General features: G+C 37.0%; 3 protein-coding genes across 3 annotated transcripts; 1 reads left to right on the top strand and 2 right to left on the bottom strand.

Moving 5' to 3' along the window:
* Positions 1-426: 426 nt before the first annotated feature.
* On the top strand, positions 427-4,879 carry LOC108810163 (probable aminotransferase TAT3). The gene is made up of 7 exons (XM_018582292.2): positions 427-771; positions 837-1,179; positions 1,289-1,507; positions 1,733-1,792; positions 4,193-4,348; positions 4,428-4,521; positions 4,598-4,879. The coding sequence occupies exons 1-7, from the start codon at positions 491-493 to the stop codon at positions 4,768-4,770; spliced, it is 1,326 nt and encodes a 441-aa protein (XP_018437794.1). The 5' UTR covers positions 427-490; the 3' UTR covers positions 4,771-4,879.
* Positions 4,880-10,572: 5,693 nt separating this feature from the next.
* On the bottom strand, positions 10,573-11,737 carry LOC108810090 (uncharacterized). The gene is made up of 5 exons (XM_018582221.2): positions 11,485-11,737; positions 11,299-11,394; positions 11,033-11,146; positions 10,908-10,947; positions 10,573-10,802 (listed from the first exon to the last, which is right to left on the bottom strand). The coding sequence occupies exons 1-5, from the start codon at positions 11,713-11,715 to the stop codon at positions 10,729-10,731; spliced, it is 555 nt and encodes a 184-aa protein (XP_018437723.2). The 5' UTR covers positions 11,716-11,737; the 3' UTR covers positions 10,573-10,728.
* Positions 11,738-12,609: 872 nt separating this feature from the next.
* On the bottom strand, positions 12,610-13,791 carry LOC108810091 (uncharacterized). The gene is made up of 5 exons (XM_018582222.2): positions 13,574-13,791; positions 13,384-13,479; positions 13,104-13,226; positions 12,946-12,985; positions 12,610-12,844 (listed from the first exon to the last, which is right to left on the bottom strand). Exons 1-5 carry the CDS (start codon positions 13,697-13,699, stop codon positions 12,771-12,773), a joined length of 459 nt encoding a protein of 152 aa, XP_018437724.1. The 5' UTR covers positions 13,700-13,791; the 3' UTR covers positions 12,610-12,770.
* Between the last annotated feature and the right edge of the window lie 675 nt (positions 13,792-14,466).

The following is a 14,466-nucleotide window of genomic DNA, read 5'->3' as shown; positions in this document are numbered from 1 at the left end:
ATTTTATATTTATTATGATTTTAATATTTTATAATTATATAAAATATATTATTAATTTATCATTTAATAGTTGTTGCATTTGATAGTTAACCAATCATAAATATCTCGTTAATGCACTAATTTCCAAGTAAATCTTTAAAAACATTTAAAACTATAACCACCGACATCTGTAAACGTCTGCGATCACTGCGGTTACACCTTAATGAGAGGCGTATCTAATGTTTGGAACAGTGGTTTTATTTTAACAAACAAATGGTTTTATTCTGACAAACAAAATTCCGAAAGAGTTAGAGACGCAAAGTCTTTCAAATAATAGTCACGGCAAACATACTAATCAATACTAAATCGGTCAAAATTCTGAATGCTAAAATAGTGCTGAAAATTCGTAGCAGTTCAGTCTGCTTGTGGTCCTTTAAAAAGGGTACGAGACTGGCAATAAAAAGCATGTACCCACAACTACAAGAAGCATCTAAAATAAAGAAGAGAGAAGATGGCGAACAACGGTAATGCAAACGGCAATGTTTGGCAGTTTAAAGGAAACACTGCAACTAGTGATGCGGCTGCGGTAGCTTTGAGAAAGCTTGTTTTTAAGATGTTCAGAAACTACAACTTCAACAGCGGGAAACCCATCTTGGCCCCAAGTCCCGGCGAGCCCTCCGCCTCTCCCAGCTTTCTGACTTGCCCAGTAGCAGAGGAAGCCGTGGCTGCAGCCGCACGCTCGGGCATGGCTAACTCTTATGCACCGAGCCCTGGAATTTTAAAAGCTAGAAGGTTTGAGTCCTTTTATTTATTGTCACTAGTTCGTTAATTAACTTTAACCAACTTGGTTCTCTCAGGGCGGTAGCGGATTATCTAAACGGAGAGCTTCCAGCGAAGCTGACGGAGGAGGATGTGTATATCACAGGTGGTTGCAATCAGGCAATAGAGATTGTAATAGATTCCCTAGCCGGAAATCCACTCGCCAACATTCTGCTACCAAGGCCGGGTTACCCTCACTACGATGCTCGTGCTGTCTATAGTTGCCTTGAGATTCGCAAGTACGATCTCCTTCCCCAAAAAGATTGGGAGATAGACCTAGACGGCCTCGAGGCTGCTGCTGATGAGAATACAGTCGCAATGGTACTTATCAATCCCAACAATCCTTGTGGAAATGTATACAGCTACGATCATCTCAATAAGGTATATGAAATTTTCACATAATTAATAAGCATAAACTTTGTATGTATGTACATGTTAGATAATAAATAAATTATAAGCTACTAACTATATTTGCATGGACCAACCTTAGGTTGCCGAGATGGCTAGGAAACTTGGTATAGTGGTGATATCTGATGAAGTATACAAACATGTTGTATATGGAGACAGGCCTTTCATTCCCATGGGTATCTTTGCATCGATAGCTCCAGTGATCACGCTCGGATCCATATCCAAAGGATGGCTCGTCCCGGGTTGGAGAATCGGCTGGATGGCCATGAATGATCCTAATAGCATTTTGAAATCAGCAGGGGTTAGTTAAAATCTTTTTTACCACAATACTTTTTTATTGGAGTTTGATATGAGCCGTGTGGTCAAACACAACTTCTTACAAAAAAATATTATCTGCTTGAATATTCTTCTACTATCCCTAATCAGGAAGAAGTTTTTATAAATCTAAACCCTATTTAATTATATTAGTCATTAAATAATTAAGACGAGAGTCAAATTAAAGTTTTTGGCAATTTGTTCACAACAGGTTATTCAAGCAATAGAGGATTGTTTAGACTTAACTCCACAACCTTCACTTATTCTCCAGGTTTGTGCAGTGCTTTCGCATAAACCCCGTATATATTGTTAGTGAATCAGTTTTTTTTTTGAAATTATTATAAGTGAATCAGTTTTAATATGAAAGATTGCTTTGATATCTTATTTACAATTATAGCGTGCTAACGTGTTACATGCTTCCTCAACTCATGCTAATCTTTCTTTACTAGACATATTACAAAATTGTCATTGTTATCACTAATATATATTAGTGTTATAATGTATAGTTCGAAATAGTGAAGACATTATTTTAAAAAACAAAATATTGAAAACATTAACCAACAAATGGAAAGAACTATTAGATTGTCGACCCTCCCATTATGATCCCTCACGTGGTTTTATATATTATTTCATGTATAACCAAGAAAATTCATCTATCTTATTAAAACAGAAACATTCTGTTGGACCTAACATTTATTTTGTAAGTTTTTAAATTAAATACATATTTATACTTTATAGTTAAACCTACATTAAATCACTAATGTTTTTTTCTTTATACTACTATCCATGTTTTCAAACAATATATTTATTTCTTTATACTACTATCAATGTTTCCAAACAATATATTTTATATACTACTATCAATGTTTCCAAATAATACAATAATTAATCTTAGTTATTTTATATCCATCATTTTCTCTTTAAAATTTTGTAAAAACGTCATAATTTCATAAATTACAAAATAATGAACTTTAAAGTTGGATTATAAGATTACAAATTATGAAACTATTACAATTTCAATCAAATTAGATTACATATCAGTCATCCATCAGTTCAATCGGTTAGTTTCGGATTTTAGTGACTTTTTAATATGAATATTTTAAAAAACTAAGTTGAATTGTTAGATCTCCAGATTAACCGGTATAATCCCAATCGGGTTAAACTTAAAAATATTGATTTAAATGCAAAAATATTTTAAATACACACTCTTTAAAAGTTAACAAAATATTTGTTAAGTTATTAGTGAAATTTTTTATCGTAAAATATTCCGCGCTTCCAAAGCGCGGATCAAGATCTAGTTATATATTAAAAGAGAAGCATTACAACATTTTTTGTACCAACATGTCGTCACCATAGTCATTTTTAGAATCCTTAGAAAAATATGTTGGTCCATCAAAATATATAATAAGATTTTTATTAAATGAATTATAAATTAATTATTAATGTTATTCGTTGTTTCTCTATATAAAAATCACATAATTACCTAATATGGTTAAAGTATATATGACAATTAATGATTTGAATAATAAAGATTTGATAAAAAATAGTTTATACTCTATCAGTTTTTAAAATTATAAATAATTAAAATAAATTAAACAACCACATAAAATATATAATGAAATTTTATATTTTTCGGTATATATTTTAGCCATATTAGGCAATTCTGTGATTTTTATATAAATGGGTCACGTACATAATAGATTGTGTTTGGTACAAAAAATATAAATTATTTAGTTTCAAAAATTTTAAATTATTTTATATAGACAATATAATAAATATTTATAGTTTTTGTATATAATTTAGCCATATTAGACAATTCCGTGATTTTTATATAAATGGGCCGCGTACATGGTAGAATGTGTCTTGGTATAAAAATTGTTTCATACACAACATAAATATGAACCATCATCACTTTTGTTAAAATTTTATTACAATAAAAATATAGGGTTATGCAAAATCTGAATCCAAAAAAAAAACAAAACAAAAATCCAATTTGAAAAGTAGTACTGAACTTTAACCAAAATCGGTTAGATATCTGAACGAGTTCAAAAATTTTGGTATTTAAAGAACGTGAACCGAATCCAATCTGAACCAAAATATTTCGGGTGTCCGAGTAGATTCGAACCAGATTTATATACTTAAATATATTACTTATTTTTAAATTTAATATCTATTGATTTTCTATCCAAATATTTAAGCTAAACCAATTTTTATGTTAAGTTTAAGTATTTTGGCATACATTATTCAAATTTATACGTTATATATTATTTTATTTTAGATTTTGAAAAATTAAAAGTATATATGAACTTTAATTTTTTAAAAAAAAATTAAATGGGTTATCAGAACCTAAACCGAACCAGCAAACATTCTAATCGAACCAAACCAGATCCCAAAAGATACCCGAATGCTCATCCTTAATCAAATGTAAAAAAAGTTATTGGTAAAATATTAATTTTGTTTATAATATTTAAATATATTATAGTTAAAAACTCATTCTGCGCAAGGCGTGGGTTATCATCTAGTATAGTTATATTTATAATGTTTCAAATACTTGTAAATATATTGTTGGACTATCTATTTATCTATTCTATTAAATCAGAAACATGATCCATTGATATATGTTTATGTAATATTTCTAAATAATTGAGTTTGTCTTTCTAAAATTTGATAGGAGGCACTTCCTGATATATTAGAGAAAACACCTAAAGAGTTCTTCGACAAGAAGATGAAAGCAATGAGACACTCGGTAGAGCTTTCGTATGAGAGGCTCAAGGACATCCCTTGTCTCTTTTGTCCCAAGAAACCCGAATCTTGTTCTTACTTATGGGTATTTTTCATTTCTTAGATTTTACTTTTATGTTCAGGATCAAAATAAAAATGACTGATTTGAACGATTTATTCCACAGGTAAAACTTGATACGTCAATGTTGGTTAATATCAAAAATGACTTCGAGTTTTGCATGAAGCTAGTTAGTGAGGAAAGCGTCCTCTTGATTCCAGGTGCTTACTTTAACTAATTAAGATAATGATAAATTCTGTGTTCTTTATTTATATTTTTTTTTTAATCGTTTTGTAGGAGTGGCTCTAGGGGCTCATAATTGGGTGAGAATATCTATTGGAACCGACGCGTCAGTGCTAGATGAGATATTTGACAGAATAAAAACCTTCTACGATCGCCATGCAATAAGGACCCTACCCAAGTCATTGGGTCTATACCTCTATTGCAATGATCAGGAAATGGAAACTTAATTTTCTTTGTCCCTAATGTCTCCAGGGTTTTCTTTTTGTAACAAAGGAAGAATAAATCTAAGTATTTGAACTTTTGTAATATTTTAAGTCATCAATAAAAAGTTGAATTATTGACTAAATGTTAAAACAACTCAAAGATTAAAGAATTGTTAACACATGGATGCACTTTTTTAAACATGTTTCGTAATATACACTTTCAACGTTTGAAGCATTTATTTATGTTTAAAAAGCCTACTTCCGCATTACCTTTGTGCCAAATAAGATGTGAAATACCCCCATGGCTCAAGCTTTTGATCCCAGTCCAGCAGAAACTGAGCGGATGACGGGTAAACTTGGTTTTATATGTTTTTGTAACTGCAACATTGTATTCTTTATATCCCCTTTTGTATCATTAAGCTGTGTGTGTGAGAAGCGTTTAACAAGTGATTAATTTGTATTAATATGAATCCTTCTCAGAAAGTGGAAGCACATAGATACTTTGAGAATAAGTCAAATTTTCCTGATGATTCATGCTGGGGAAGAGAAAGATGAATGATTACCACTGTGGCAGTATTGGTCGTCCTTGTATAGAATGGACATTGATCATGGACCGATGTCTTACTGATCTTATGCTTGATCAGGTTATAAGAGGAACACAGGGTTTCTGAGACATTCACAGAGCAAGCTTACTCTGACATGGCAGAACCCTTCAATGCAAAGTTCAGCTGCAGGCTGACATGTTTATGCTGGAGAATCGTCACATATAGTATAGAATGTGAAGGTTGAGTATTATTGATAATGATGATTACAATATATACTAGAGTCTAAGGAGCAAGTATGGAAAGTCATAAACAGAGGATCCTAAAATATATATGTACGATATCTTCTCTATACGCCCCCGCAAGATGGAGGGAGATGTGTCACTCCGATCTTGTTACAAGCTGTGATGAACGCAGGTCTCGACAATGGTTTGGTTAAGGCATCAGCTAGCTGATCTTTGGAGGAAACATGAGCAACCCGCAATGAGCCTGACTGAACTTGTCCTCTTATGAAGTGATAGTCCAAAGCTAAATGCTTCATGCGAGAGTGAAAGACTGGATTGGCACTTAAGTAAGTGGCACCCACATTATCACAATAGATGACTGGTGCTGTAGGCAAAGTAATCTTAAGGTCAGTCAGTATGTTGCAGATCCAACGAACCTCTGATGCAGCATTCGCCACCGCTCTGTATTCAGCTTCCGTAGAGGAGCGAGCAACACTATTCTGCTTCTTTGTTGACCAGGAGATAGGTTGTTTACCAAGATAGATTACATAAGCATTCGTGGAAACATAGTCGTCAACATCGCCTGCCCAGTCCGCATCGGAGAATGCATGAAGAACCAAAGGATTATGAGGCTGCAATAGAACTCCATGGGTAGTAGTCCCAACAAGATAGCGAAGCACACGCTTGGCAGCATTCCAATGCTCCTCCGACGGTCTATGCATAAACTGTGATAGTCTATTGACCGCAAAAGCTATGTCCGGACGTGTGAAAGAGAGATATTGAAGACTGCCAACAACCATCCTGTACTCTGTTGCATTCTGAAGAGGTGTACCCGAGTTGAACGAAAGCTTGGGCACAGTTTGCATAGGAGTAGCGACAGACTTGGCATCAAGCATATTAGTCTTGGCTAGGAGATCAAGGATATACTTGCGTTGCATAAGATTAAGACCGTGCTGGGTGCGAGTTACTTCAATGCCAAGAAAATAGCTAACCTCACCCTGATCCTTAAGAGAAAATTGAGAGCCCAACGCTTCTATCACTCGAGAGATTGCAGCAGGATTATTACCCGTGCCAAGAATGTCGTCAACATACACCAAGACAAAGATGAGAGTAGTGCCACTGAAGAATACAAACAAAGAAGCATCTGCAAAGCTATTTTCAAAACCAGTGTGAATAAGAAAATTCTTCAGTGCCATATACCATGCTCTTGGAGCCTGTTTAAGGCCATAGATAGCCTTCTTCAAACGACATACATGATGAGGATGATCACGATCTACAAAACCAGGAGGCTGTTCCATGAAAACCTCCTCTTCCAAGGGACCATGAAGGAACGCTTGATTGACATCAAGTTGCCTAACTGGCCATGAGTTTGTAACAGCCTGACCGAGAACCAACCGGATTGTAACTGCTTTGATCACAGGACTAAAAGTTTCTTTATAGTCAAGTCCATACTGCTGATGATTTCCTTTAGCAACTAACCTTGATTTTCTTTTATCCAGTTTCCCAGTTGGAAGTAGCTTGTTCTTGTAAATCCAGCGACAGCCTATGACATTTTGAGTCGGCGACGGAGGTACCAGATCCCAAGTGTCCTTCTCCATCTGACCTGTGATTTCTTCAGACATAGAATTACGCCAATATTCATCACGCATAGCTTCTCTGAAGGACATTGGTTCAGGCGTAATAAGAGACTTGTGAATAGCACTGAGGTTGAACTTTTTAGTGGGTTTTGAGATCTGATTTTTAGCTCTAGTTCTCATTTGATGGGTGTTTTGTGGTAGTTGTGCTACAGGAGCAATATCAGGGACTGGTGGACTTGGAACATGCCCAGTAGGACTTTGGGTGGTAGTGGTTTGGACATTGGTTGAGCCAGTGGGGCTTTGTGGTGACTGTGTTGCAGGGTCTGGGTTTGTTGGTTGGCCAGTGGGGCTGAGAGAAGGAGAAGAAGGAGTAGAAGCAGTAGAGATAGAGGGAGAGTGTAAAGAGAAGACAATACCTGAGATGGGACTGGAGCTGGAGCAGACGTGTGTGAAGACGAAGACAAGTGAGGACCTGAGCTTGAGGGCGCAGTAGGCGGAACCAGGGGAACTGTAACACATGGAGGCTCCAAGGTTTGATGAACCTCTGCAGTTGAAGAAGAACCAGACTTGACAAGAGAAGCTGCCAATGTCGGAAACGGGTAAGTATACTCATCAAACTGAACATGTCTCGACGTATACACTCTGCCGGTTGTAGGATCCAAACATAAGTATGCACTCTGAGTAAGAGAGTAACCCATGAACACACAAGGTTTAGACCTGTCTTCTAGTTTGTGAGCAGTATACGGCCTAAGCCACGGAAAACAGAGACAGCCAAAGCTCCTAAGCTTCTGATAATTTGGAATCCCTCCAAGTAACTTCTGATAAGGGGATTGATTGGCCAGCACCGGAGTAGGGAGACGATTGATCAGGTATACTGCAGTAGCAAACGCAAACGGCCAGTACTCTTTTGGAATCGATGCAGCAGAGAGAAGTGAAAGGCCAGTTTCAACGACATGACGATGCTTACGCTCAGACAGGCCGTTGTGCTCCGGAGTGTGTGGAGGCGAGGTAAGATGTGAGATACCGTGCTCCTGAAGGTAACTCCGTAACGCAATGTACTCTCCTCCGTTATCGGAGTACAAGGAGCCGATCTTCTGTTGAAAATGATTCTCCACAAATGGTTTAAACGCCATGAAAATTTCTTTAACTTGTGATTTCTTTTGCATAGGATACAGCCAGGTATATCTACTGAAGTGATCCACAAAGATGACATAGTATTTGCTGTTATCTGTGGCAAGAATCGGAGACGACCAGACATCCGAGAAAACATATTGAAGAGGACGATAAGAGGCGATAGAGGTTTGATGAAAAGGCAGTTTGTGACTCTTATTGATATGACAATCAGAACAAAACAAAGGATTCTGAGGTGTCGAAGACATAGAGGTAACAGGTAAAGAGTTTTTAGAAATAATAGATTGCAACAGAGGAGTAGATGGATGGCCTAGACGAGAGTGCCACAAAGCCAGAGTCGTCCTTGTTCTAGTTGAAGCGGAGAAGACTTGAGCTTTCTCTGCATTGATAGGCCATTCATACAGTTCACCCTTGGTTCTGCCTTGAAGAAGAGGCGCCCCCGTGCTCAGGTCCTTCACCTGAAATGATGCCGGAAAGAATTCAACAGAGACTTGATTAGTGTTGCATAATCTATAAACTGATATCAAGTTCTTCTGAATATCCGGGACACATAAGATCTTATCAAGCGCTATGTTACGAGTTTTAGAGGGCAAGAGAGTGAAACCAGTATGCGATATGGTCAGTGGAGATCCATCACCGATGAGCACATCATCACCTCCTTGGTAAGGTTGATGCAAAGCAAGATTACGAAGATCATTGGTCATATGGTGCGTCGCACCACTGTCTAGCAACCAGTTGTTAGCTGTGTATGGGGAGACCACTGCTGCATTGGCACGAGGTTGCCATGGAGCTGTTGGAGTCGCCGGAAAAGGAGACACTTGCTGCTGCATCGCTTGGAGTTGTGGACAGCGACGAGCGCTATGACCTTGAGTGTTGCAGATTTGGCAACGACCAAGATATGGACGTGGCTGACGGTTACCAGAGCGATTGTATTGCTTCTGGTTATTATCATTCCAGTTGCTGTGTTGCTTCTGGTTATTGTCATTCCAGTTGCCGTGTTGTTTGGAACCATAGCGCTGGTTCTGGTGCTGCTGACGTGATGAGTTGTTGTTGTTGTTATAAGCAACATTGGCAGAAACAGGAAGATGAGTTGCAGGAGCAGCAGCAAGGAGCTTGAGTTCATGATTGAGTAATCGCTCATGAAGCTCAGTCAAGGAAGGTGGCGTATCCCGACCTTCAACTTGATCAACAATGGACTTGTACTCCTCAGGAAGCCCTTCTAAAATGAACTCAATCTGATCTTCAATCTCCAGGGGCTTACCAAGGATAGCCAACTGATCAAAGCGGGTAGTGAACCCTTGAAAATACTCATCAACCGTGCTAGTACCTTTGGTCAGAACCTTGATCTGATTACGCAGTTGTTTGAAGTGAGCTCTGCTCGGCTTTGCGTACGTAGAGGCTAGGATCTCCCAGATCTGAGCAGAAGATGTGGCTCGCGACACCACAGGCTGAACAGGAGGAGAGATAGCTCCAAGCAAAGCACTAAAGATGAGCTTATCTTGTCTCTTCCAAATGGCGAACTCAGGATTAACTGCAAGCTCTTCATTAACAGACACAGTTGCAGACGGTATGACAGAGGATCCATCAAGAAAGCCTCCTAAATCATAACCGTCAATGAGAGCATGAATCTGAAGGCTCCACATAAGATAATTTGTGGAAATGAGCTTAGGAACATTGGATGTGTTGATATTGAACAACGGTTTTGTTGGTGTTTGGATGACTTCAGTAGTATTTGTGTTTGAGATATTACCAGTGGCCATTGCAGGCAGCGGTAGAGAGCAAAGGAAAAGAGAAAACTTGATAGAAAAGGGAAAAAAATTAGGGTATCGTGTGCTCTGATACCATATAGAATGTGAAGGTTGAGTATTATTGATAATGATGATTACAATATATACTAGAGTCTAAGGAGCAAGTATGGAAAGTCATAAACAGAGGATCCTAAAATATATATGTACGATATCTTCTCTATATATAGTGATGATGAAAGAAAATTGATGATATCAACAAATATCCTCATTCTTGATGGCTTTGTTTGGGATGGAGAGAAGCAAACAATTGGTGAAGAAGGTGAATATTGGTAAAGCATATATATATATTAAGGTAAGGAGGCTATCAAATGACGCTCTTAGGTTTAAGAGACCAGCGCCTTATTTTGCGGGAACATCCAGATGAAACCATGTATGAAGGTAAAATACCAATAAGCAATTGACGTTTTGCAAGATTTGCCAGACATGAATGATGGCAAGGCAATGACGTCTATGGCTTTCGATGTCTTGTTACGAAGGAAAAGGCTAGTGATGAAGCTTCGTCCCAACATTTAAGCCAGTGTTACTCTACCTAAACGACCGACCAAAATGAATCGTAAATTTATAAAGCACAAGGGGATAGTTCATGTAATGTTAGATTGTAAAATGATCTAGTGATCTTTAGGTACACGATCGAAAGCATAGTTTACATAATCTGCAGAAGCAGTGTAAATCTGAACATAACCATGAACCATGAACATCCTCAATTGTTATGAACAATAGCTGAGAAAAGCAACTTATTAATGTCTTCTTTATCTGGCTCCTCTGTCTCTCCCACTATCAGAAGAAACAAGAAGCATCGTTCAGGAAAACAATACTTAAAACAGCTGCAAAACATAACTCAATTGTTGCCACGACATCTAATGGCTTGTTCTAAATTACCTGTTCTTGATCTAACTTGCATTGTCCACTCGTCAATAATCTGTTGGGAAAAAAAAAACAAGAATGTACATTTGATTTTTGAAGGTATCGAATTGGGCACAATCAAGAAGAAAAGGAACACCAACCTGATTAAAATCAGCCAATGCATCGCCATTTGTTGGTTCTCCCAAGGAAGCATTCATTTTCTGAATAAGGTTGTAGTTACCAACAAGTGTTGTCTGCGCCTTGTCAATCAAATCCTGTTTATAACAAAAAGAAAAAACATAATGATGATTTAACTAAACAATCAAACACATTAATAGCATAAGACAGAGTAAGTAGATGTTCTAAAACCAAAACCTCCTTCCACATACTCCAGATTTGGGTAATAAAAAAAGAGACAAGGAAGAACCTGTTTAGCGGACAAAAGCTCAAGGCATTGGTCTTTGAGGACAGTCACATCTTCCTGCAGCTTCTTGACTCTCTGAATCAGCTTCATCGGATTCGCCTAAGAAATTAAATCGGTTGAAATTCATAAACTGCTGAATGATAGATAGATCTCGAGATTCTAGAGAAGAGAGGATCGAAATCCGCTTACATTTTCTGGGTAAATCTGCTGGAATTCCTTGTCGAGCTTGAAATGGACAGCATTGAGATCATGAGAGGCTCTCCCGAAAACATTGATAAGATTATCGACAGCTTGGTAGTGATGATGATGACTCATCTCCTTCCCTCTTTCGCTTCCCCTCTTTTTTTTTTCTTTGGTTTTAGGTTGGAAACCCAAGAAACTTAATATGGTATGGGAGAGGAAATCCCACATCGGATACATGAAAAGGACATTAGTAATATATAAGGGATTTGGACCAATCCACTAAGTTGGAAGCCCCAAAAACTTATCAGGAAGCATTTGAGTCTGAGAATAAAGTAGAGATTTGATATCTGTGGGACGATCTTATTTATCCGGTTCGGTTTCATCGGAGCGTGTGTGATCGAGGAGGCGAAACCACACGAAGCGCAGCCCATGATATTCAAGGTCGTGATATCGAGGAGGCGAAAGCACTACAACTCAGGACACTAAAGTCGAAAATGACAATGGTGACATCGTAGCCGAAAGATTAGAAGCCAGCCAAGACGTCGAGATCGACATCAAAACTGAATTTGATGATAACGAAGCAATCCCAACTAAAACCGCCAATGATTCGCATACCACAAGACCAACAGAGAGGCTCACCAAAGCCTCCAAGAGGAACTGGAGGGAAAACTCAACTAGAAAACCGCTATAATCGATTACATCAGGGAATACTCCCAGAGGACAAGAGAATCCAGAAGGCTCAAAGCGCGGAGCTCCGTTACTGTATAATCTAAAAAACTATACTAACATAGCTTAAACGAACCATACATGTTTTGCTTATGTGGAAAAGAGGATTTTGCGATCTTAATGACGCTCTTGGGTTTAAGAGATCAGTGCCTTATTTTATATAGTTTTTAAACATTTTGCTCTTGGGTTTAAGAGGTCAGTGCCTTATTTTGCGGGAACATCCAGATGAAACCATGTATAAAGGTAAAATACCAAATAGCAATTAACGTTTTGCAAGGTTTGCCAGACATGAATAGGGAGCTTCTTGGGGATGCCTGTATTATTTAAGAAGAAGAGATTAAAGCAAAGACGTTTATGGCTTTGGATGTCTTGTTACGAAGGAAAAGGCTAGTGAGGAAGCTCATGTAAACGAACGACCAAAATGAATCCCATTTTTTAAGCACAACGGGATAGCTCACGTAATGTTTAGATTGTAAAATGATCTAGTGATCTTAGGTACACAATCCAAAGCACAGTTTACATAATATTCAGAAGCTGTGTGACTCTGAACATAACCATGAACATCCTCAATTGTTATGAACAATAGCTGAGAAAAGCAACTTATTAATGTCTTCTTTATCTGGCTCCTCTGTCTCTCCCACTATCGGAAACAAGAAGCATCATTCAGAAAAACAATACTTAAAACAACTGCAAAACATAACTCAATGTTGCCACGACATCTAATGGCTTGTTCTAAATTACCTGTTCTTGATCTAACTTGCATTGTCCACTCGTCAATAATCTGTTGAAAATAAAATAAAAAACAAGAAAAAAAGTAGCAAAAGGATTTATGATGGAAAAAGTGTTCTTAAGGACGCTCATGTGCATATATATATCAAGAAGAAAACAGAACACCAAACCTGATTAAAATCAGCCAACGCATCATCTGCATCGCCATTTGTTGGTTCTCGCAAGGATGCATTCATTTTCTGAATAAGGTTGTAGTTACCAACAAGTGTTGTCTGCGCCTTGTCAATCAAATCCTGTTTTATAACAAAAGAAACAAAAATAATAAAACCAAACAATCAAATACTGCAGAGAAGAAGCCGACCCATTTATTGCATAAGACCAAAACCTCCTTCCACAGACTCCAGATTTGGTTTTAGTAGTTTCAAAGATATAAAGAGACAAAGGAAGAACCTGTTTAGCGGACAAAAGCTCGAGGCATTGGTCTTTGAGGACAGTCACATCTTCCTGAAGCTTCTTGATTCTCTGAATCAGCTTCATCGGATTCGCCTACTTCCCCCCAAAAAAAAATTATATCGCTAGGATTCATAGACTGAATGATAGATCGAGCTTGAATCAAAAGTATCCGATCGAAATCGCTTACATTTTCTGGGTAAATCTGCTGGAATTCCTTGTCGAGCTTGAAATGGACAGCATTGAGATCATGAGAGGCTCTCCCGAAAACATTGATAAGATTATCGACAGCTTGGTGGTTATGGTGATGACTCATCTCCTTCCCTCTTTCGCTTCCCCTCTTTTTTTTTTTTTTTTTTTTTGTGACAACGCTTCCCCTCTCTCTCTCTCTCTCTCTCTCTCTCTCTCTCTCTCTCTCTCTCTCTCTCTCTCTCTCTTAGGGTTTTTATCTAATTTTCCCGCTTCTTTAACTGAAATTAAGCAGGCGACATATACATAAACGGCACGGAGTTTTTGTGTAAGCTTTAAGCACAGCATGGCGTGTGTATGAGTGAAAACCGATTCGAATGTAAATTACCGAACCGAACATAATTTATCAAGCCAAAACCAAATCAGATTTCTAACAACCAAATCGAATCCAAACAAAAGTTTATTGTGAAATCAAAACTGAATAAACAATAATATGATTACTAATTAAACTATTAGGTTCAAAATAAAATATAACTAATTATTTTTTATAATCAAATAGACTAGTTTATCATTTTCATTCATGTTTCAATATTATGTAAAATAATAACCATAAATATTAAAACATTCATTATAGTATGTTATATCATCAAATAATATAATTTTTAAGTCTATAATATTTTAATTTTATAAAGGAGAAATATCCTATGTTATTCTTATTCCAAAAACCGTATACAAATAAAATAATAATAATAATTACATTTATTATTAAAATGTATTAGTACAGATATACTTTGTGTTTTTAAGGTTTAGTAACTAAAGTTTAGATTTTAAGGAATGAAGTTAGGTTTTAAGAATTCAGAATATATGATTTAGAGTTTATATGGCATAAAATTG

This window comes from Raphanus sativus, chromosome 6 (assembly GCF_000801105.2).
Source record: "Raphanus sativus cultivar WK10039 chromosome 6, ASM80110v3, whole genome shotgun sequence".
NCBI classification, from domain to species: domain Eukaryota; kingdom Viridiplantae; phylum Streptophyta; class Magnoliopsida; order Brassicales; family Brassicaceae; genus Raphanus; species Raphanus sativus.
The sequence above is the reverse complement of the archived record's forward strand: the minus strand, read 5'-3'. Positions and strand labels throughout refer to the sequence as shown.

Excerpts from the sequence above, each read along its gene's own strand:
- LOC108810090 (XM_018582221.2), bottom strand. The coding sequence starts at position 11,715 with ATGTATCCGATGTGGGATTTCCTCTCCCATACCATATTAAGTTTCTTG. Across the intron at positions 11,147-11,298 it reads AGCTTTTGTCCGCTAAACAG|GATTTGATTGACAAGGCGCA; the intron begins GTTCTTCCTTGT and ends TGTTATAAACAG. Across the intron at positions 10,948-11,032 it reads CATTGGCTGATTTTAATCAG|ATTATTGACGAGTGGACAAT; the intron begins GTTGGTGTTCCT and ends TTTTCCCAACAG.
- LOC108810163 (XM_018582292.2), top strand. The coding sequence starts at position 491 with ATGGCGAACAACGGTAATGCAAACGGCAATGTTTGGCAGTTTAAAGGA. Across the intron at positions 772-836 it reads GGAATTTTAAAAGCTAGAAG|GGCGGTAGCGGATTATCTAA; the intron begins GTTTGAGTCCTT and ends TGGTTCTCTCAG. Across the intron at positions 4,349-4,427 it reads AATCTTGTTCTTACTTATGG|GTAAAACTTGATACGTCAAT; the intron begins GTATTTTTCATT and ends TTTATTCCACAG.
- LOC108810091 (XM_018582222.2), bottom strand. The coding sequence starts at position 13,699 with ATGAGTCATCACCATAACCACCAAGCTGTCGATAATCTTATCAATGTT. Across the intron at positions 13,227-13,383 it reads AGCTTTTGTCCGCTAAACAG|GATTTGATTGACAAGGCGCA; the intron begins GTTCTTCCTTTG and ends GTTATAAAACAG. Across the intron at positions 12,986-13,103 it reads CGTTGGCTGATTTTAATCAG|ATTATTGACGAGTGGACAAT; the intron begins GTTTGGTGTTCT and ends TATTTTCAACAG.